Source organism: Miscanthus floridulus, chromosome 3, assembly GCF_019320115.1.
Source record: "Miscanthus floridulus cultivar M001 chromosome 3, ASM1932011v1, whole genome shotgun sequence".
Classification (NCBI taxonomy): domain Eukaryota; kingdom Viridiplantae; phylum Streptophyta; class Magnoliopsida; order Poales; family Poaceae; genus Miscanthus; species Miscanthus floridulus.
The window spans coordinates 122,012,951-122,036,639 of record NC_089582.1 but is presented as its reverse complement, the minus strand read 5'-3'; the positions used below and the strand labels follow the sequence as shown (position 1 = coordinate 122,036,639).

Here is a 23,689-nt window from a genome sequence, read left to right as displayed (position 1 = left end):
TCACAACCATAATATTGCATCTTGGTAACAATCTTGGTGCTAAAACATTGATTAATGTATACAGTGAGGAAAACAAAGGTTCATAGTGTGATGGCAATAACCAGTAAGAATAGCAACAAGGATAACAGAAGGATCAAATAAACCAGTTTACCTACTGCAGTGCAGTCCATCAATGGGACATGAGCAACAGGAAGACTGCAAGACGTATTCCCGAGAACATAATGATGATCTTTGTGTAAAAGTGGAGCAAGCACAAAATTCATCTTGCCCTGAAACAAGAAAACAAAAGGTGTTACAATGAATTAAGACATGGAAACATTTAAACAATTGTCCATCATAGAAACAACCATTGTAGATGAAGAAAGCAACCTTCAAGAGTAGGCTTATTGGCTAGAACTGGACCAACATCAGTAGAAAAATGAGTTCTGCACAAGTGACCAGGTATAAAACCAAGCTTGGAAACATCTTCCTGAATTTTGCAACAGCATCCACAAATAGATTTTCCCAGTGTTGACTGATAATTTTGGCAAAAGCTAGGTAGAAGCTCCTGAGAAGAACAAGATTTCCCATTCTCGCAGCTGATTTTTGCAAAAGCTCTCAGACTTCTATGTGTGCAGTCATGAACTCGCTCAAAAGTACCATGGCCCCTGGCCTGCACAAAATGCATGTGTAAGACATAATCTGTTGCTGACCTCTCACTCTTTGTTTGCTGCACAGCAGATTTGGCAATAGGTCATTCTCTATTGTCCTAGTTGCTGTAGCAGTAGGACAATAGGCCACCACTGGTACATTAGTTGGTAGCTAATACATCAGCTATGTCTTGGTAGTGGGTTGAGGTAGGAATTGTACTGCTAGTACTAGGAGTAGTTGGGGCTGTACTCAGCCATGCTCATGTGTACCTTATAGTTGGTACATGAGTTGTATATACTCTACCTCTATGCAATGAAAACAGGCAGTTCAGTTACCACAAACCAAAAGAGCGGAGCTCTGGCCAACGCTGGTGCTTGTGCTGTGTGTGTGCGCCTGTGCTCATTCCTTCATCTACCTCTAGCCACAGTGAGTGTGTGTGTGCGCTCTGCTTACCTATGCGCTCTAGCCGTACAGGTTCGCCTGCATCGCCGGACTAATCGTCGGCGATGGCACCGGGCTCGGAGACGGGCGACAGCAGCGGAGCTGCAGCAGTGCTGCTGGGTCTGCCCAGCCACGACAAGAGGTCGTCGTGCGCATGGCGCGGGAGGTCAGCGGCACTACTTGGCCACAGCTGACTCGCACCAACTATGGCGAGTGGGCGGTGAGCCGGTGACCATGAAGGTCAAGCTCAGAGCTCGACGGCTCTACAACGCCATCGACAAGGGTACCGACGTAGAAGAAGATGACATGTCAGCGCCGGAGGCCATCCTCGCTGCTGTGCGCAAGGCTCCAGGTCTGAAATCGCACAAACACAGCATGGAGCATCTGAGCTGAGCCTTCCACTGTATCTGTACAAGATATTAAGCAGAATTTGTCAGATCAATTAGTAATGAAAGAAATTAGATAAACATAGGGTGTGCTCCCAAGACCATATCCTTTCTTGGAAAATAAATCCATAAGATGCATATAATAGAATCACAACCTCCTAGCATTCACTTCCTGGGCTAGCGCAGCATTGTCTTTGTCACTGCCAGAATAGCATGCTGATTTGCTTCCGAATTTCTTATGCCTCCTAATCCTAGTAAGAGATACACTTGTTCTTCGATTCTTAGTCCCTGTACATGGTTGGAATACTAGGTTAGTAAAATAAAAGTGTCGTTTATTAGTGCATCCTGATACAATTTTTATGTACAAAATACATTTGTTGCACATGTGAATAGTTAATACATAATCTGGGGTATGTATTTTTTCAGTGAAAACAAAAGAGCAGCAGTTATGTGGCATAGAATCAATTCTTGGTTGTGTTATGCTGTTTTAAGGAAAAAAATGGGTTTCTTACCAGTTCCGTAAGTTGTTGAAAAAATTAATTTAACTGTTTACTACATGGTGAACCACAATCAATCTTTTTTTCCTGAAATGACTTCAAAGTTTGTAAACATACTAAAAAGTGCTAACTACAGGGCATATAGAGAAACATCTTCCATCTTATGGAACATAATCGGTTTCACTAATATACAGCCAAGCATACTATGGTACTTTTCTCGTACCATTACTTGATGGTGATATTGACAGGCGATTTGTTTCCACATCTGTTAGACCAAGAGAGTCATCTTCTCCAATAACTGAAATGAGATGCCTTTTCATATTTCTAGTATTCTAAGAGAAAATCAAAGCAAGCTATATGCTCAAACTAGTTGAAAAGAATGTTCTCAAACCATACCACTAGATGTTCTTTTGTGGTGAGCCACATGTGACCTCAAATCATTAGATGAATACCTACTCCTTTTGGAATCCTGCAGTTCATATTCAGCTTGTGGACTGCAATTTTCATCATCAACGGAATACTTATCTATAGAATAATCTGAGCTGTTCACAGAACAATCTGAGCTTTTCTCCTCATACAAGTGGGTGCTTTCTGTCTTACAGAGTTTAACAGCATGGCATCTCTTAGCCTTTTTAAGAACCAGACTGAGAGGAACAATTTTGGGAGATTTCCGGTTATCGTTTGTAATCCCTGTAGCAATTAAACTAGAATCAATCCCACCAATTCCACTGCAAGCACCTTCACTGTTAGTGTTAGGTTCATTAACAATGCAATTCAGAGACACATATTTAGGCAGTTTGCGGACAAATGCTCGACTCCCTTCCTGGTGATGTTTTGTTCTATCCGGTGTGCTCATATCATCTACTAGCCTTTTTATATCAGTGGAATTTAATCCACCGAGAAAATTGCCCTTGGCATCTGGTTGCTCATCACCTTCGAAAAACTTGTTCTGGCTGTGAAGCCGTTTCACAGGCTTATTCAGATGCACAATAGGATGTTTCCGCTTGGTTCTCAACACCCTGCAAGAAAATGAGTTAACCTCATTTTGTGGTTGATAACCCCCCTTTTGGGACGACTGGGAACTAGCCCTAGTACAATCATCTGATTCAGAACCTTTAACAGGGCACCTCAATGTTCTAGTCTTTTTTGGCAGTTCAAAACAATGCTCCTCTTTATCCTTTTCTTCCAGTCTCCTTCCCTCAGAAATCTGATTACATTTGCGCTTCACTCTAGATGGGCCCAGCTCAGATTTCGCAAAACTATTTAGGGGTTCTTCACATCCTGTACTGGTAGGAACATAGCTGGATGCTGAACATTTCTCAATTCTTGATCCTTCATCACATAGATTTTTACGTTTGCTATGTTTAGCAGTAGAGGAGGATACATTGTTAAATTCAGGTGACGTCTGAAACTTTGTCACTATAATGCTGGACGATCCAGATGAGAAACCAAAATTTGGCTGTCCTTTAGATACTACAGAATCTCTATAGCCATCCTTTTTCTCTGCTACAGCTTTGGATGAACTGTCATCAGCCACTGAAGCTTCGGATACATTCTCCAGTCTCTCCGGTATAGCAATAGAAGGCTGGTTCATTACTTTATCGGAGACATCTTTACAATGAGAAGTTCGAGACAAGTTTCTTACATCTATTTTATTGCTCAAGCATTGGCATGTTAACTTCTCGTTCTCCCCCAGTGTGCAGCATCTGGTAGGCATTTGCAGCTGATGTTTGCCTTTAGGAGCAGCATGACCTATTTGGTCAATTCTGACATCACAGTGTTTTGTAAAGCCGCAACTAGACAAACATTTTGGGACTACAGAGTAGCAGCATCTTCCATTGCAACAAGAACCTCGTTCTTTTGTATTAAGAACATCATATAGAGAGTATTTTGTTAAGCTATTTGCTGCATGTCCCATAGAACTGTAATAAACAGAAGTACATGAATAGAAGCATGGAGATAGGTACAGAAGCACATTCATGAAGTATCAAATATGATGCAAATGTGGCTATGGTAAAAGAACTAAGTGCAGTAACATTTGTTAGTCGCTGAATTCTTACTCTTGGTAGTAGCAGAATTCTTACTCTCATCGAGAGAGGATGACACTAGGAGTTAGGGCAATTTTCTGGTTTATTTCTCACACAAATGTCATGCCAACCTGAGGGGTTGGGGATACATATTTATAGTCTGCTAGCCAGCCAAGCATATGCCAAGATGCTAAAACAGATGCTGTCCTAGATGCTAAGATGCCGTCCTAGCCAGTCAAGGATACTGTCCTTGATGGGCAGCAAGACCACCATGCAGCCACAAGGACCATATGCTGCAGCCCCACAAAGACCAGCCAACACAGAGACTTATCCCATCATTCTCCCCCTAAGTCTTGTGCGTCGTCTTGTGGGAAAATTGAACCATCCCGGTCCTGGAGCAGAGCTCAAGGAACTTGATCCTCCCAAGAGGCTTGGTAAGCAGGTCCGCAAGCTGGTCCTTGGTGTTGATATAGCTTGCCTTGATGCTCCCTTCCTCTAAACAGCCTCGGATGAAGTGGTATCTCACCCGGATGTGCTTATTTCGTTCATAGAAAACGGGGTTCTTTGCCAGGGCCAGAGTGGACTTGTTGTCCATCCTGAGCTCCACCGCTCTAGTGTCTCTGCCGAGGAGATCACCAAGCAGTCGAGCAAGCCAGAGAGCCTGAGTCGAAGCGGTGGAGGCCGCTATGTACTCGGCCTCCAGCTGGACAAGGCCACCACCTGCTGCTTGACCGACTGCCAGCTAACGAGGCACTTGCCGAGGAGGAAGAGGATCCCGCTCATGCTCTTGCTGGTGTCAATGTCGTCGGCGTGGTCGTATCGCTGTACCTGACGAAGTGTGCCGCCCCAGGGCACCTAGGGTATTAGAGGCCGTGGTCGAGAGTCCCCGCAACGTAGCGGGTGATCCTCTTCACAGCCTGCTGGTGCTCCGTCGTCGGTCGCTGCATGAACCGACTAATGTAGCCGACGGAGAATGCCAAGTCCGGCCGTGTGTGGACGAGGTAGCGAAGGCTCCCCACAAGACGCCGGTACTGCGTAGCGTCCATCTCCTCCGTCGTGCTGTCGCGGCTCAGCTTCAGCCTCTCCTCCATCGGAGTGAGAGCTGGGTTGCAGTCGGTGAGCCCAGCTAGCTCAACGACGCGCTTGGCGTAGGCGGTCTGTTGAAGCGTGATCCCGGAGTCATCCAGGTGCACCTCGATTCCCAGGTAGAAGTAGAGAGGCCCCAGATCACTCATCTGGAAGGTGGCCTTCATCTCTTCCTTGAATGCCGCCACCTCCGCATCCTTGGTGCTGGTGATCACCAAGTCGTCGACGTAGACACCCACCAGCAAAGCATTTCCTCCACTGCCCCGTCGGTAGATGGCCGCCTCGTGCGGGCTTTGCTCGAAGCCCATCCCCTTTAGCGTGGAATCCAACTTGGCATTCCACGCCCTCGGTGCCTGCCGCAAGCCATAGAGGGCCTTGCGTAGGCGGAGCACCTTGCCCTCCTTGTCGGGGATCGCATTTCCCGGCGGCTGGTGCACGTAGACCTCCTCCTTCAAGTCGCCGTTAAGGAACGCCGACTTGACGTCCATGTGATGAACACACCAGCCCTTCTGGGCAGCTAGCGCAAGGAGTCGCACCGACTCCATCCGTGCCACGGGAGCAAAGGCGTCGTCGAAGTCGACCCCCTCCTGCTGCACGAAACCTCGTGCCACCAAGCGAGCCTTGTGCTTGACGATGGCGCCGGCTTCATCCCTCTTCAGCTTGTACACCCACTTAAGGGTGATCGCGCGGTGGCCACGAGGAAGGTCAGCAAGCTCCCAGGTGCGGTTCTTCTCAATCGCATCCATCTCCAACTGCATCGCGGCGCGCCATGCCGCGTGTCTCGTGGCCTCATCAAACGATCGAGGCTCGCCGTCGTCACACGTAAGGTGCAACTGCGCCCCCAGGTCGTGAGGCACCAGTCCCGGCACCGGCTGGTCGCCGAAAAGGTTCTCCATCGTACGGTACCGCAACGGCTCGCCGTCGTGGTACGCGTCGATGCGCTCCTCGTCGTGAGAGAGCGGAGTAGCGAGCTCAACCGGGTTGTGCTCGACACGAGCTGGTGTTGGAGTAGACGTGCCCGGAGAGGTGCCTGTCGGTGCTGGAGTGCGTGGCAGTGCCGGCTGTGGTGGAGCCGGCGAAGAACTCATCGCAGCCGAGGTCCTGGCTGGAGAGCGTGGTGCTGTCGGAGTAGCAGGCGCCGGGGTCTGTGGAGGCTCGGGGACTGGGGTAGACGCGCTCGTCGAAGAAGGGCTGCCTACTCCCCCAGCTCCCTCGAAGTGAACGTACTCGATAGTGAAGTCGTCGTACGTCGGAGCCGAGCCGTCGTCCACCGCCTTGTCCCACGCCCATCCTCGCCCTTCGTTGAACACAACGTCGCGCGCCGTGCGCACACGCTGTGTCTTTGGGTCGAGGATGCGGTAAGCCTTCGAGCCCTCCGCGTAGCCGATGAACACTCCCGGAGTGCTCCTGTCGTCGAGCTTGCTGATGTGGCCAAGCTCCTTGGCGAACGCAAGGCAGCCGAAGACCCGCAAGTGGGAGACCGCCGGCTTGCGCCCATGCCAAGCCTCGTACGGCGTCCTGCCGTCGAGCGCCTTGGTAGGCGAGCGGTTGAGGATGTAGACGGCCGACACCACCGCCTCTCCCCAGAAGACAGTCGGCATCCCCCTCTGCTTGAGAAGGGCCCGAGCCATCCCCACAACCGTCTGGTTGCACCGCTCGACGACGCCGTTCTGCTGCGGGCTGTACGGTGCGGAGTAGTGGCACTGAATGCCCTTATCAGCACAGTACGACGCGAATTCAGTCGCCGTGAATTCGCCGCCATTGTCGGTGCGCAACACGTGCAGCTTGCGGCCGCACTCCGCCTCCACAGCCTCTCCCTTGCTGCCGAGGACCATTACCCACATGTAGCGGGAGAGGTCGTCGACGAGCAGCAGGAAGTAGCGTCGTCCTCCTGGTGTGGCCGGTGTCACCAGGCCACACTAGTCCCCGTCCACAAGCTCGAGCCTCTCCTTGGCTCGAAAGTTCGCCCGCTGGGGAAAGGGGAGTCGCCTCTGCTTCGTCAACACGCAGACGTCGCAGAGCTGCTCCACATGGTCGAGGCACGGCAGGCCTCGCACCATCTCCGTGGCACTGAGCCGCTTCAGAGCCTCGAAGTAAAGGTGCTCGAAGCGCTCGTGCCACTGCCACGCCTCGTCGTCCCGACGAGTAACGAGACAGAGGGGTTGTGCCGCCTGCACGTTAAGGACGTAGAGTCGATTTGCGCTTCTGGTTACCTTGGCAAGAAGGCGACGACGTCGATCCCAAATCCTCATGACTCCATCCTCAACCACCACGCGCGAACCGTTCTCATCCAGCTATCCCAAGCTGATGATAGAGTTCCTCAACGCGGGGATGTAGTAGACTCCGGTGAGCAGCCTGTGCTCACCGGACACGGCGGTGAGGATAACGGAACCGACGCCCTTGATCTCCACGCCGGAGGCATCCCCAAACTTGACGGAGCCTCGGACGCTGGAGTCAAGCTCGATGAAGAACTCCCGTCGACCGGTCATGTGATGGGTGACGCCGGTGTCGAGGCACAACCCGTCAGTCTAGTCGTTGCCGAAGCCGTCGCCGAGGAGGGCGTGTGCTTTTGGCTCGTCAAGGTGGAGGAGAGCCGCTGTAGCCGGTGCCGCTGGAGGTAGCTCGATGCTTGCATGTGCCATGAACAGAGCTGGCTCCTCCTCCGCCTGTGCGACGTGGGCCTGGCCGCGTCGTGGCTGTCGACAGTCTTTGGCCCAATGGCCAAGCTGGCCGCAGTTGCGGCAGGTGTCGTCTCGTGCCGGCTTGTGCTTGCCAGCGGCGCCGCTCTGGGCGCCTCCGTGGGCATCACCCTCGGCACGTCCTCGCGCCCCGGCCTGGGCGTCTCTGCGCGCCTTGCGCGGCTTGCCACGCTTGCGGCCGCCTGTCACGGAAGAAGGCTCCCCCTTCTTCCGGTCATCTTGGCAGGCAACCCACTGTTCCCGAGTGAGAAGGAGCTTCCCGCCAGTGGTGATGGGCCCCGAGAGAGACTGTGGCTCATCGCTGTCGACGACCTTGAGGCGACCTATCGCCTCCTCGATCGACATCGTGGAGAGATCCAGCAGAGACTCGATCGAGCGAGCCATCTGCTTGTACTTCTCGGGGACGCAGCGGAAGAGCTTTTCGACAGCTCTCTCCTCGCCGTAGGTGTCATCGCCGAACTGCACCACCTTCTGCAACAGTGTTGAGACGGAGAGCAAAGTCATCAACATCCTCACCTGGCTTGAAGGCCAGGTTCTCCCACTCCTTGCGAAGTGCCTGCAGTGTGAACTTACGGGCGCAGTCGCTGTCGATGCGTGCCGCAGCGATGGCATCCCAAGCCTCCTTGCAGTCCGCTTGTTGGTAAGCGAGAACTGCATCTTGGATGGGACTGCAGCGATGAGGGCATCCAGCGTCCGTCGATCCTGGTCGTAGTCGACGTCGCCGTACCGGACTGCCACCCACATGTGCCGCACATGGAGCTTTACCCTCATCACCGTAGCCCACTCGACGTAGTTGGTCTTAGTGAGGGTAGGCCACCCACCGCCGGGGCCGACGTCTCTAACAACAGCCTGGAGCCCGTGGTAACCACGGTACCGATCCGGGGAGAGAGAGCCACGCTGCCTATGAAGGCCGCGCTCTCCATCGACCCGTCCGCCACCGTTGCCGTGCGCGCCTCCTCCAGGAGCGCCACCGCCGTGCGCGCCTCCTTCAGGAGTGCTACCGCCGTGAGCGCCTCCTCTAGGAGCGCCGCCGGCGCGTCCGCGCCTGTCTGGGCTGCCACTGCACTCGTGGGCGTGCGCGGCTACCCACTGCGCCGCCCGCGCTCGCGATGCCTCCCTCCCCAGCAGCTCGAGGTCCACGTTGGCGCTGTCGTCAGCAGCAATGGAGCTGCTGATGCTGCCGCGCAGAGCCTCGACCTCCTCCGCCGCCGCACGCGCTGCATCCGCCGCCGCTTCCACCTCCGCTCTGGCTGCTGCCAGCTCCGCCGCTGCCAGCTTCGACGCCCTTGCCGCCGCCGCAGCGGTCTCTGTCGCCGCTCGCTCGCGTTCCTCTGCCGCTGCAAGTTCGGCCTCCTGCCGACGCCGCGTGCTCGAGGCGACCGAGCGTTGAGACTGTCCCACGGACATGACGCGCTACGGGGGGCTGCTGCGTGGGGAGAGGGCTGCTTCAGACGAGCTGCGCAGAGGGAGAGGAGTGAGCAGGAGCGGCCGGAGTTGCTGCTGCTCCCCGCTGGGGCTGTTGCGTGGCTGGGAAAGGAGATGAGCAGGAGATGCTAATGCTACAGGATAGTACGACTCCGATACCACTTGTTAGTCGCTGAATTCTTACTCTTGGTAGTAGCAGAATTCTTACTCTCATCGAAAGAGGATGACACTAGGAGTTGGGACAATTTTCTGGTTTATTTCTCACACAAATGCCATGCCAACCTGAGGGGTTGGGGATACATATTTATAGGCTGCTAGCTAACCAAGTATATGCCAAGATGCTAAAATAAATGTTGTCCTAGATGCTAAGATGTTGTCCTAGCCAGTCAAGAATGTTGTCCTAGCCAGTCAAGGATGCTGTCCTTGATGGGCAGCAAGACCACCATGCAGCCACAAGGACCATATGCTACAGCCCCACAAAGACCAGCCAACACAGAGACTTATCCCATCAACATTAAAATCAAGATTTAAGTACTAAGAGAATTATACTGTTTCCCGATCCAAAATAAAAGTCCGTTAGGACATCGAGACGGTCTCGAATATTTCACATTGACTTGCAATGTAAATGGAAACATGTTGCTTTAATTTTTGGGAAAATTGGTTCTGTAGCATCGAAAGATCGCGACTTCCGTAAAATACCACTGAAAGACATCGGTCCTGTAAAATACCACTGAAAGGTGCACACGTGAACTGAAAGTACCATTCTGTTATATTTGAGCGTTAGGTCTGTTAACTTATACCAAAATACCCCCAAACCGTTACAAGAGCTCTAAAAACATAAGAATCAAGCCCCAAACCGGTACCGGAGCTCTAAAAACATAAGAATGAAGTACAGGGGTGAACTGACAGCATTTCAACACATACAAGTCACCATATGCACTAAATATTGACCAAGCACATGAAAAATATTCTGGTTCAACGCATGGACTAATATTGACCAACACATCTTGCAAGCACATGGCCAAACAAGTTCACACTACAGGAACCATATTGGTCTGGTCCAACACATGCAGAACAACACATGCCCAAAATAGGTTCAGTACATGACTTTTTCATACAGCAACAGTTCAATAAAATGCGTAATCTAGTTTATAACCAAACAACCCCAGTGATAGTCTAGTTTATAACAAATAAATGCGTAATCTTCACATTCTTCTGATGAATATCGGACTTAAATCTTCATATGCTGGTTTCAGTACCAGTTTGCAAATTACTCATCAGATTACGGAAAGTCTGGGAAAGGAACACTGAAGTTTCAGCTGATCAACCAGCGCCAAGACTTTTCATTTGCATTGTTCACTGGTGGACTCTCGAATGTCAGTTACTGCATAAGGCGAATCTAGCTTAGAAGGTCCAATTGCAACCACGCACGCTCTCAAATTTCTCGTGTTGGCTAGATGACTGTAACATGGACAAGTGGCTATGTTATCAATGAAGCATATCCCTTTGTCGAATGGGGAATAAAATGGAGCCCCCCGGTACGCACTGCAGCTGGCACCGTCACTTTTGGTCGTGATAGCATCTGCGGTATGGCTTATATGAACATTCTATCCAGTACTGCAGAACAAAAATGTTCAATGGAAGAAAAATGCAAAATTCTATTCGTTAGATATTTGCTGGAGACATGAAATGCTAATTTTGGTAGCCTGTTGTCCCAATTTAGTTTGAGTCCCTTCTACTGTATTTAGTAAGCCTCCAAGCTTTTACCTGATAGGCAAGAAACTGCAGGATTCAGAGAATCTTTTACTGGGTTATTTTCAGTTTGTTACCTGAATTGTCTCACTGTACTTGTGCAGGAGAACCTGCTCGTTCTGTTGGTTGGAGAGATCCTGGTTTCATACACACAGCTTTCCTAACAGACTTATAGCCAAATAAAGAGTAAATTCTTGCCTCCTGTCGTACAGTAAGTTCTCTCAGATTCCAACACTAGTGTCCAATATGGAAATATGGACTGAACACATTTTTAACAGTTTGGCATTCTCCTATCTATTAGCAGTGCAAAAAAAATTAGCACTGCTTCCAGATGCCCTTTCTCATCGGTGACCATCCTCATACCACGTGAAATCGCACACACAAATCGGACTTCGTAACTAATTTCAGTTGTACTACGAATCATGAAGTAGATAACTAGGGTTTCATTCTTACCCGTCAGGGATCTTAGATTGATGCATTGTTCCACCGCATGCGCACTGGGGGAGTCACGGCCGGCGCAACACGCAGTCGAGGAGGAGGAGGTGTTGGACGGCGCAGGCGGCGCGGCCTCTGCGTGACGAGCGGCCCGCGGCGGACGGCACGGCCTCCACACGGGGAGCGGACTGCGCGCGAAGAGGAAGCCGCGGCGGCCGGCGTAGGAGGCCCTCGGAGCTCCCAGGCGGCCGGCAGACGGGCGGAGGCGGCGCGGCCTCCGCACGACGAGCGGCCCGCGGCGGACGGCGCAGGCGGCGCAGCCTCCGTGCGAGTACCAGCCCGCGGCAGACGACGCGGCCTCCACACCGGGAGCGACCTACGCGAGGAGAGGAAGCCGCGGCGGCCGGCGCTGGAGGCCCTCGGAGCTCCCAGGCAGCCGGCGGACGGGCGGAGGCGGCGCTCCCAGGCAGAACCGAGCACGGCGCGGCTGTCTCACTTGCGCGGCGCAGCTCCCGTATGAGGACAGGGATGAGGATAAGGCAAGGGCAAAAATGTCACTTAACTTTTGGAGTCTAGGTCAAATTAACGCTCCTGAGTGTAAAACCTGACGGAGTGCTATTTTTAGTTTACGGTGACAACTTTCAGTACTATTTTACGGAGCCAAACTCTTTCAGTGGTATTTTATAGAGGTCGCAACCTTTCGATGCTACAGAACCAATTTTCCCTTAATTTTTCATGACGAATCTAATAACATCATTTATGTCAATTTGTATTATGTTTTAGATATGGATGGCTAAGTTAAAAAGGTTTGACTGACAAAAATCCTAAATGGACTTTGGGATCAGATCAAGTACGGAGTACATAATGGTAAAACAATAGTTGCAAAAAAGAGAAGGAAAAAAAGGAAAGACAACCCAGATAGATCCCTATCGCAAAGCGTTGTGGCATCTTAGTCTGGCACAAATGCTACCATAAATATAGCCTTGCAATCAGGAAAAAAACAGAAAGGATATTATAATTTGAATTAAAGGATGGGAAAAGTGTGGCAGACCCCTGAACTATTAGAGCATCTCCAAGAGTTCCCATATCCAACATTTAAAGTCAGAATTAAGGTTTATACAACAAAAATTGCCCTCCAATAACCCCCCTATCCAACATCATATATTTAGTGGTATCCTAAATCACCCCCCCCCCCCCCCCCCCCCCCCCCCCCCGGTTCTCTCTCTCTCCCCCTCGAATTTGGGGTGATATGTGTTGTCTACCTTGTATGTTATGGAACTGTTAGAGGAGAGAAGTATTTATGGGGGATTTTTTTATTAGGATGCCCCTATATCAGAATATAGGGGAATTAAATTTAGGATGACTTGTGGAGATGCCCTTAGGGTGACTCTAAACCCCTAAACTATAAAACTTTCACAAACAATTAAAATTAAATTATGGTATGTAAGCTGCTAGAGTAAATAACTAGATGTTATCTAAAATGGGGAAAAAAAACAAATAACCAGAATAAGGCAGGAATTGATCACAACCATAATATTGCATCTTGGTAACAATCTTGGTGCTAAAACATTGATTAATGTATACAGTGAGGAAAACAAAGGTTCATAGTGTGATGGCAATAACCAGTAAGAATAGCAACAAGGATAACAGAAGGATCAAATAAACCAGTTTACCTACTGCAGTGCAGTCCATCAATGGGACATGAGCAACAGGAAGACTGCAAGACGTATTCCCGAGAACATAATGATGATCTTTGTGTAAAAGTGGAGCAAGCACAAAATTCATCTTGCCCTGAAACAAGAAAACAAAAGGTGTTACAATGAATTAAGACATGGAAACATTTAAACAATTGTCCATCATAGAAACAACCATTGTAGATGAAGAAAGCAACCTTCAAGAGTAGGCTTATTGGCTAGAACTGGACCAACATCAGTAGAAAAATGAGTTCTGCACAAGTGACCAGGTATAAAACCAAGCTTGGAAACATCTTCCTGAATTTTGCAACAGCATCCACAAATAGATTTTCCCAGTGTTGACTGATAATTTTGGCAAAAGCTAGGTAGAAGCTCCTGAGAAGAACAAGATTTCCCATTCTCGCAGCTGATTTTTGCAAAAGCTCTCAGACTTCTATGTGTGCAGTCATGAACTCGCTCAAAAGTACCATGGCCCCTGGCCTGCACAAAATGCATGTGTAAGACATAATCTGTTGCTGACCTCTCACTCTTTGTTTGCTGCACAGCAGATTTGGCAATAGGTCATTCTCTATTGTCCTAGTTGCTGTAGCAGTAGGACAATAGGCCACCACTGGTACATTAGTTGGTAGCTAATACATCAGCTATGTCTTGGTAGTGGGTTGAGGTAGGAATTGTACTGCTAGTACTAGGAGTAGTTGGGGCTGTACTCAGCCATGCTCATGTGTACCTTATAGTTGGTACATGAGTTGTATATACTCTACCTCTATGCAATGAAAACAGGCAGTTCAGTTACCACAAACCAAAAGAGCGGAGCTCTGGCCAACGCTGGTGCTTGTGCTGTGTGTGTGCGCCTGTGCTCATTCCTTCATCTACCTCTAGCCACAGTGAGTGTGTGTGTGCGCTCTGCTTACCTATGCGCTCTAGCCGTACAGGTTCGCCTGCATCGCCGGACTAATCGTCGGCGATGGCACCGGGCTCGGAGACGGGCGACAGCAGCGGAGCTGCAGCAGTGCTGCTGGGTCTGCCCAGCCACGACAAGAGGTCGTCGTGCGCATGGCGCGGGAGGTCAGCGGCACTACTTGGCCACAGCTGACTCGCACCAACTATGGCGAGTGGGCGGTGAGCCGGTGACCATGAAGGTCAAGCTCAGAGCTCGACGGCTCTACAACGCCATCGACAAGGGTACCGACGTAGAAGAAGATGACATGTCAGCGCCGGAGGCCATCCTCGCTGCTGTGCCTGCAGAGTACCAAGAGCCGTTGTAAGGCGAAGAAGTCTGCCAAGGAGGCGTGGGAGGCCATTGCAGCGATGCACGTCGGCTCTGATCGCGCAAAGAAGGCGACGGTCCAGCTACTGAAGCAGGAGTACGCCAACCTCAAGTTCAAGGATGGTGAGTCGGTGGAGGACTTCTCCCTCCGCCTGCAATCGCTCATCAGCAAGCTGGGGAGCCACGGTGTCACCATCGACGAAGAAGAGGCGGTCTCCAAGTACCTCCACTCCGTGCCGGTGAAGTACATCCAGATCGCTGTCTCCATAGAGACGATGCTGAATCTGTCAACCCTCACCATTGAGGATGTGACAGGCCGTCTGCGGGCAGTGGACGAGCACATAGAGCAGGCCACAGCAACGACAGACAGCGGCAAGCTGCTACTGACAGAGGAGTGAGCTGCCCGGATGGAGAAGAAGTCCAAGGAAGCCTCCTCCAGCTGCGGTGACGATGGCAAGCGCCGCAGCATGACTTCTTCGGAGAAGAAGAAGAAGGTCGACCACAACGCCTGCCGGCGCTGCGGGAAGACAGGCCATTGGGCAAAGGAGTGCCTAAATCACAAGCAGGAGCAGCGGTGGTACCTGGACTCCGACGCTAGCAACCACATGACGGGCTCCAAGGCAGCCTTCTCCGAGCTCGACGACAACGCGACCGGCACGGTGAAGTTCGGTGACGGCTCAAGGGTGACGATCCGAAAGCGCGGCACCATCATCTTCAGGTGCCAGAACGGCGAGCAATGCGCGCTGATGGATGTATATTATATCCCGCAACTGCGTTCAAGCATCATCAGCATTGGCCAGCTGGATGAGCGCAGCAGCGAGGTGCTGATCAAGGACGGCGTCTTCAGGATCAGGGACCGGGAGCAGCGGCTTCTTGCCAAGGTGAAGAGGTCCCGGAACCGGCTGTACCTGCTCGACTTGAAGGTGGAGAAGCACATCTGCTTGGATGCACAACGCATAGAGCCGTAGCTATGGCACGCCCGCTATGGCCATCTCAGCTTCGACACCCTCGGCAAGCTGGAAAAGATGGTATGGGGCTGCCTCACATCGAGCACGCAGGCGAGCTATGTGACAGCTGCCTGGCCGTGAAGCAAAGAAGGCTGTCGTTCCCGAAGACGGCGAAGTACCGCGTGGCAGAGGCCCTCGAGCTGGTCCATGGTGACCTCTGCGGGCCGATCACGCTGGCAACGCACGGTGGGCGCAAGTACTTCATCTTGCTGGTGGATGACTGCAGCCGGTTCATGTGGCTGCAGCTTCTGACCAGCAAGACCGAGGCAGCGGAAGCGGTCAAGATGTTCAAGGCGCGCGCGGAGGCGGAGAGCGGCAAGAAGCTGTGCGTGCTGCGGACTGATCGCGGCGGCGAATTCACCTCTGTAGAGTTTACAGCGTACTGCGCAGATCAATATGTGGTGCGCCACCACACCGCGCCGTACACGCCGCAGCAGAATGGCGTGGTGGAGAGGCGCAACTAGACAGTGGTTGGCATGGCGAGGTCGATGATGAAGGCTAAGAAGATGCCGGCGGAGTTCTGGGGAGAGACGGTGACGACGGCGGTGTTCATCCTCAACCGCGCGCCCACCAAGGCCCTGAAGGGCAAGACGCCGTTCGAGGCTTGGCATGGACGCAAACCGACCGAATGTGTCCTTCCTCAGGACATTTAGCTGCGTTGGCCATGTCAAGAACACAAAGCCCCACCTCGGCAAGCTGGAGGACAGAAGCACGCCCATGGTGTTGTTGGACTATGAGAAGGGCAGCAAGGCCTAGGCTTTATGATCCCAAGAGAGGTAGGGTGGTGGTCTCTAGGGATGTAGTGTTCGACGAGATGGCTGCTTGGGATTGGGAGGATCAAGGCGCCGGGGAAGCTGCTTGTGTTAGCAGCACATTTGCTGTCGAGCACTTGGTGATCCAAGGAGGAGATGATGGCGCTGGAGAGCAGGCTGCTAGAGAACAGGCTGCTGCTGGAGAGCAGTCTCCACCAGCAGCGGCGCATTCACCTCCACCACAGTCCCCTGCGACGGCAGCACAAGGGACACCCCCACTGGAGTTCGCATCACCACCCACCGACATCGACGAGTTCGTGGATGTTTTCCATGACGGCGAGGAGATTCGGTTCAAGCGGGTGGACAACCTTGTCAGCGAAGGTGGAGCTCCTAGGCTGGTTAGCCGGCTTTTGGATGACCCAGAACTACTCCATGTCAGCGCAGAGGAGCCGCCGACGTTCACAGTGGCTGAACGCGACGCCAATTGGCGCCGGACAATATTGGAGGAGATGAGAGCGATCGAGGACAATGGGACATGGGAGCTGGTGGATCCACCGGTGGGCTGCAGGCCGATCGGGTTGAAGTGGGTCTACAAGGTGAAGCGGGACGAGCGCGACGCCATTGTCAAGTACAAGGCTTCGCTCGTCGCCCGCGGCTTCGTGCAGCGTGAGGGCATCAACTTCGAGGAAGTCTTTGCTCCGGTGGCGCGAATGGAGTCCGTTCGCTTGCTGTTGGCCATGGCAGCAGCGAAGGATTGGCGCGTCCACCACCTCGACGTCAAGTCTACGTTCCTCAACGGCGAGCTCGCGGAGACGGTCTTCGTCAAGCAAGCTCCAGGCTTCGCCATCAAGGGCACTGAGCACAAGGTGCTCAACCTGCGCAAGGCGCTCTACGGGCTACGGCAGGCCCCTCAGGCGTGGAACGCCAAGCTCGACGCAACCTTGGGTGAGCTTGGGTTCACTCGCTGTGCCACAGAGCACGTGTTGTACATGCGGCGACGGGGGAAGGAGGAGCTCGTCGTCGGCGTATATGTGGACGACTTGATCGTCACTAGAGCGCGGGCGGAGGACATTGACGACTTCAAGCGTGAGATGGCTGCTCATTTCAAAATGAGTGATCTCGGCGCGCTCTCCTACTACCTCGTCATTGAGGTGAGGCAGGGGAAGGAGCACATCTCCCTGGGCCAGCGCGCCTATGCGGAGAAGCTGCTGGAGCGCTGCGGCATGGCGGAGTGTAAGCAGTGCGCAACTCCAATGGAGGAGTGGCTGAAGCTGTCCAAGCATAGCATGGCGACGAAGGTGGACGCGACGCGCTACCGAAGTATCGTCGGCGGGCTGCGCTACCTCACACATACTCGGCCGGACATCGCGTTCGCGGTCAGGTATGTTAGTCGGTTCATGGAGGAACCGCGTGAGGATCACTGGACAGCGGTGAAAAGGTTGCTGCGCTACGTCAAGGGGACGCTCGATCAAGCGATCATCTTCCCCAAGAGTGGCAGCAAGGGTGGGCTGCGGCTCACGGTCTTCAGTGAGGCACCCCCCAAGGCAAAGGAAGGTGAATCAGAGCTCACTGTTTTCAGCGACGCAGATATGGCGGGCGACATCGACGGGCCTTGGAGCAGCCCCCATCGCCTGGCAATCGCTGAAGCAGAAGATTGTGGCGTTGTTGACGTGTGAATCGGAGTACGTCGCAGCAGCCACGACGGCGTGCTAGGTTGTCTGGTTGCGTTGGCTGCTGGGCGAGCTGACCGGCAAGGAAGCTCACCCGCCAGCTCTGATGGTGGACAATCAGCCCGCCATCGCCCTCGCCAAGAATCCTGTCCTCCACGACCGGAGCAAGCACATCGACATCAAGTTCCACTTCCTCCGGGACTGCGTCGATGGAGAGCAGATCGCAATGTTTTTGAGGCGCCGCGCACCTTCACAACGCCTAGGCGTTTGTGGCGGACGCCTAGGCGACGCCATACACACATTGTAAGGCGTTGTAAGCTAGAATTTTATATACTAGTGCAGCACATACATACCTCGTTTGTTGCCAATTCTTGAGCCCATGTTCCTTTCTTTCCTTTCCAAAAGCTCTTCTCCCATGTAGCATCCAACCCCTTGAAGAGCACACGCCATATTCAGAGCAGACAGAACAGGGCAGAGCAGAGCATATCGAGATTCAGAGCAGAGCTTGAGGAGGCAAAGCAGAGAGTATAGAGCAGCAATACAAGCAGAGCAAAGCAGACAGAAGAGTACGGCAGCGGCACTGGGGCACGTGGGTGGCAGAGATCCGCCTCCCGCGGAACCGGACCCGCCTCTGGCTCGGCACCTTCGGAACCGCGCGCCTCAACTTCCCTGACAACGCCGCCTTCCGTGGCCCGCTACACGCCTCCGTCGACGCCAAGCTCCAGACGCTCTGCCAGAACATCGCCGCGTCCAAGAAGAAGGGCGCTAAGAAGCCCGCCTCCGCCGCTGCAGCTGCTTCCCCGTCGTCGTCCACCCCCGAATCGTCGACGGTGCCGGAGATTTGGAAAAGCAGAGTGGAGGCGGGGGGCATACCAGGCGGAAGGGGACCCGACGAAGGCGCAGTCAACAGGCGGGCCGACGGAGGAAGATGCAGGCCGGCTCCGCGGCAGAGGCGGCCGGCCGGTGGACACGAGCGCCCAGCGGAGGTCGAGGTTCGTCCGCCGCCTTCTTTCTTCCTCTCCCCTCGCCCGCACTCGCGGTCAATGACTCGTGCGGTCGATTTCCCACCCGAAGAGGCGCACGCGCGGTCGATTTCCCACGCGTCTGACGTTTCCCGCGGGCGTGCGGTCGATTCCCCGTGGGGCCGCGCTCTTTTTGGCGCCCTTCCCCTACGACCGGCATCTGGCGTCCGCGGCGCGGTGGTAGGCGTCCGTCCGACGCCATTCGCGCCTAGGCGACGCCTAATCCCATGAGGCGAACGCCATACACGCTGAGGTCGTGGCGACCCCGACGCCCAGGACCTCGACCACGCCTTGTCGCCTAGGCGACGCCTCAAAAACATTGGCAGATCGTCATCGAGTTTGTCGAAACCGGCAGACAGCTCGCTGACATCCTCACCAAGTCACTCGGGCACTTGCGGTTCATGGAGCTGAGGAAGATGATTGACATGGATGAGGTCAAGGCTTTGGGTTAGCAGCAGGATTATGGGAAGAATTGTAAGACATAATCTGCTGCTGACCTCTCACTCCTTGTTTGCTGCACAGCAGATTTGGCAATAAGTCATTCTCTGTTGTCCTAGTTGCTGTAGCAGTAGGGCAATAGGACATCACTGGTACATTAGTTGGTAGCTAATACATCAGCCATGTCTTGGTAGTGGGCTGAGGTAGGAATTGTACAGCTTGTACTAGGAGTAGTTGGGGCTGTACTCAACCATGCTCATGTGTACCTTATAGTTGGTACATGAGTTGTATATACTCTACCTCTATGCAATGAAAACAGGCATTTCAGTTGCCACAAACCAAAAGAGCATAGCTCTAACCAACGCTGGTGCTTGTGCTGTGTGTGTGCCTGTGCTCACCCTTTTTTCTACCTCTAGCCATAGTGAGTGAGTGTGTGTGCTGGTAAGCTTCCTGCTTAACTATGCAGGGCAGTGAGGGACCAACAACATGGATTATAGAAAAGTAATAAAGAACAATCGTTTTGATGGATGTGCTTGTTGTTGCTTCTGCTATGTGCAATAAGGTCAACTTACCATTTTATCATAGAAACAGGGAACCTCAATCTCACCATGTGCAACCTGATGGGATTTATTACCCACGTGAGTGCAGCTCATGCAATTTGCATGACATGAAACTCTTGCAGAAATTTTCGAGATTCCAGTGTTAGGTTGACTAGGCAGCAAATGTGACAGGGAATCACCATGAATCAAATGTTCCTGACTCTTAGCATGGGATGCATCTTGAGGATTATATCCAGAAGAAGCCGCTGAAAGAGAAATGCCCTCTGATCTCCTTTTCATATGAACAATGGCTGAGGTCAACTTTGAGTGCTTATCATTAGCCGCCATTGTTTCAGTCTGTCTAGTGGCACTTTCTGGATGATCAGAACCACATGCAACATCCAGGGCCTTAGGAAGATAGTGCTCATTACTGTTGAGAATGTCATCGATGGGTTCAGGTGTATTATTCCTCTCAAGGTGTGAAAGAAATAATGAGATAAATGAATTCTTGGATGTATCATCCGTAAGCTCATCACCTTCAGAATGCTTCGTGACATTAACAACTTCAAGTGGTTGCTTCTTATTTCCAATACTAATGGATGGTTCATTATGTTCAAGAGATAGACTTTTGTTGATCTTTGTTGCTTGCTTTGGACAAGGATCTGCACCACATGATCATGGTGTTACATATCATGTCATATGTGTTCCACAAGTAGAAAATGCTCTCAAGTCTCAAGCCTCAAAGGATGCGCACATATAATTATGGATCAAATCAGATGATTCTACTATGATGGTCCAAATCATACAAAAAAGTGTGTGACATATATCAATAAAAAATATTTAACAGTTTCTAATTGTGGCCTTTCAATTTTACACTTACAAAGTCTTGGCATGGCGAAGCAGAAACAAAACTGTAGATGCTTTATTGATAATTATCACAGTCAGCTTCTAATGTTGCACCTTTGGATAACAATGCACAAAGAAAATAATGAAAGAAGCACACTATGAAAGGTAAGCTCACTTTGATTTATCGGTGGCCTATGTGTCTGAGGTTTCTGAAATTCAATCATCGCTGACTGCCCCAGTGGGAAAAGAGTAGTCATAGATTGATGATAAGAAGATTGCCCAAGCTTTAATTCAGTGTTTGAAGCATTGCTCATAGTGTCCTGGAATGTTTTATGGGGGAAATTTGGTCTGCACGCCCTACTATCATGGTTCAGAACTCCTGTAGAACGTGGCATAGGATTACAAAAGGACGCATCAAAGTTTTTCTCCAAACGGATTCCATAACTATGGGCCAAATGATTTCCATTGTAATGTCTTCCCATGCTTGCTTCAAAGTGTGGGCTTCCACTAGGAGTGGTAAGTGGGTTCAAGTCCAATGCATGAACTGGATGGTTTTTAGCGAGCCCTAAATTCATCGTAGTGGAACTCTGAAGCAAAGCAGAGTTCTTTGTAAAAGCTTCGCGCACATCAACATTCTTTCTGTAATATGTTTCATCTGACCCATTTACTAGCTTCTCAACATTAGTGCGTCTTCCACCCTCAATGGACAGATCACCGGAATAAGCTGGTTTGTTCATAGGTCCAGTGATTTTTCCATATCTACTTAATAACCCCATTTTTCCTGTTCCACTGTTTCTTGATGCAAGACTTTTCAATATGTGTTCTTCTGGAGAACTTTTCATACATGCCCATTCCGGCCAATCCCACCTGGTGTTAGCAATAGATCCTCCCACCTAGATACATTAAAAAGGGGGGAAATGTAATGACAGCTCTGCATAAATGTTTGAACTCCAACAAAAAAAGCTTGTTCATAACGTGTACATGATCGGTCATGCTGGAACTGTGCATGTGAAGAAAACATATTTCCCTAAGCTTTGTTTTGTCCATCCAGAGACAAAAATGTCTCAAAGAAAAAGGTGTGCAGGAAGAGCACAACTAAATAAGAAGGGCAGAGTTGTATTCACTATTTTACATTGTGTAATGAAGTGTTGCAACTAATTCATTATTGTAGTAAGTCTCTTACATGTGTAATATTTTACAACTAATTCATGGACAAAAGGTATTCAGTTCTATTAATATGTAACTTGGACCAATCAAACTACAACAGCTGGGACAAGAGCTGGATGTAATACTCACCCCTATGCAGAATTTGAACCATTGTGCAATACTCATGCCATTCTCCACGCGGACAATTTCACCAGCATTTTCTGGAGTTCTTCCAGCATGCTGTAACAAGCATATGCAAGTACAAAACTTCAACTTTTCAGGCATAAAGTGGATAACTTTACCAGCAGAAAAAAAATGCCAGTGTATAAATGTGGAACCAAAAAAAATAGTTAGGATAAATCCTTTAGCACCTCGCAGAATTTAGCTACAGACATTCGCAACCGATGACACAAGCAAATGACTCCAAAAAGCCCAGCTTCACCCACAAAGAACTCTCCACCTATTCAAGCACCATCGGCATGTCAGAAGAATTCAACAATGTATGTCAAGTGAGGATAATTGATTTAGGAAACAGCATCAAGATATTGCTATTAAGTATCAACCAATAGTAATCTCAACATTTCTCACTTTTACCAAACAGATTGCTATTAAAATGCTGAAAGCAGGAACATTGTCCAATAGCTGGGTATAAATGTTTTAATTGCACACAACTAATCATGCATATTCAAATGGCTGTCTTTGCTTGAGTCTTGAGGACATTCCAGGTACAGATTTGGATGTGGCAAAAAATGCTCAATAATGTAACTTTGTAGCCATTTCAAAGACTACCTCCACAGTGATACTGTGGTAGTCAAGTCAGGTTGTAACAACATTGTAAGTTGAACCCACCAACATTCATACAGGTGACACGGATACGATCACCAGGCAGTGTAGGATGCTGATGAGTCATCGATTTGAATGGCAATTTCTGCAGTGCATGGACACTTGAGTCCTGAAACTGCACACCACCATTTGCTATTCCTGCAAGTTGAAATTGCCGCGAGTGGTCAGATCACAGGAAACCTACAATTGTGGACATGTAGTCATTGCCTCCAAATTCGCTAGAACCTTACCTTCGTTAGCCAAACTTTCCCCGGTAAAAGTACCCATCCCATTAGCACTTTTGTTCAGGAAAAGCGCTCCAATAGAGGACTGCTCATTGCTACTGCTAGCTGACAATCCATGTCTCGGATACTTGGGCAGAGTGGCAGCACTGCTGAGCGGAGCAGCCCGAGTAAGATCAATGATATCAGCAGCAGCATTGCTCGCATTTGCCCGAGTAAGGTCCGGCGCGAGACCGAAAGTGGAATAGGTCCCCGGAACTTGAGCAAGCAACTCATTGCTCGGTCCGGCTCTCGTAGGCAGGCCGAATTGCGAGGTCGAATGATTTGCGACCAGGTGCTCTGGCGCTGCTGCCACTCGGCCGGCCGCCGCGGCCTCCTGCGCGGCGAAGGGGCGGAGCAGGTGGCGCAGAGTGACGCCGTCCATCTGCATTTACACGCACGGTATGTATAACGCCATGTTTAGCGGCAACTTATGAACACTCAGAAATGAAACGGCAAGACAACCCCGTATGGCAGCATTTCAACTCCAAAATCGCGAACACGCCATTCGCGAGCTACCGCGAAAGCACCTCCCGAACTGTTTAGGTGTCCAACACGAACAGAAAACCTCTCCTAAACCCCCCGCCGCATTAAACAATCGAACCCGAAAATCCCCACCGAGATGCGCACGTGAGTCGAACCTGGCTCGGCAGCGGTGGCACCGGCGCAGCGGGGGGCGCCGGCGGAGGCCACCGCGAGGGCCACGACGCGCCGTCCATGGCGCGGCGCCGCGGCAGCGAGGGGCGTGGTTCAGTTCAGTCGGTGGTTGGTGACTGGCAACCGCAGCGAGGAGGCAGCGGATGGGAGGGGATGAGAATGCGAGGGGT

General features: G+C 51.3%; 2 protein-coding genes across 4 annotated transcripts in view; both read right to left on the bottom strand.

Moving 5' to 3' along the window:
• Positions 1–647, bottom strand: part of LOC136542264 (uncharacterized) — a 17,651-nt gene extending 17,004 nt beyond the window's left edge. For 2 of the 3 annotated variants that reach the window (XM_066534610.1, XM_066534613.1), the window contains exons 1-2: positions 370–647; positions 152–269 (exon numbers count right to left, since the gene is read on the bottom strand). The gene's annotated coding sequence lies outside the window, so the exon portion shown is untranslated. The remainder of the gene's footprint in view (positions 1–151; positions 270–369) is intronic. The other variant, XM_066534611.1, reaches the window with a different exon arrangement.
• The window catches only part of LOC136544314 (uncharacterized), a 23,747-nt gene extending 58 nt beyond the window's left edge, over positions 1–23,689 (bottom strand). Inside the window, exons 1-15 of the mRNA XM_066536519.1 lie at positions 23,504–23,689; positions 22,833–23,247; positions 22,609–22,740; positions 22,131–22,219; positions 21,910–21,999; positions 20,789–21,506; positions 19,801–20,429; positions 13,270–13,552; positions 13,052–13,169; positions 2,351–3,876; positions 2,178–2,252; positions 1,613–1,745; positions 1,359–1,478; positions 640–652; positions 152–269 (exon numbers count right to left, since the gene is read on the bottom strand). Of these exons, the coding sequence (XP_066392616.1) occupies positions 152–269; positions 640–652; positions 1,359–1,478; positions 1,613–1,745; positions 2,178–2,252; positions 2,351–3,876; positions 13,052–13,169; positions 13,270–13,552; positions 19,801–20,429; positions 20,789–21,506; positions 21,910–21,999; positions 22,131–22,219; positions 22,609–22,740; positions 22,833–23,247; positions 23,504–23,581 (4,537 nt within the window). The 5' untranslated portion in view covers positions 23,582–23,689. The remainder of the gene's footprint in view (positions 1–151; positions 270–639; positions 653–1,358; positions 1,479–1,612; positions 1,746–2,177; positions 2,253–2,350; positions 3,877–13,051; positions 13,170–13,269; positions 13,553–19,800; positions 20,430–20,788; positions 21,507–21,909; positions 22,000–22,130; positions 22,220–22,608; positions 22,741–22,832; positions 23,248–23,503) is intronic.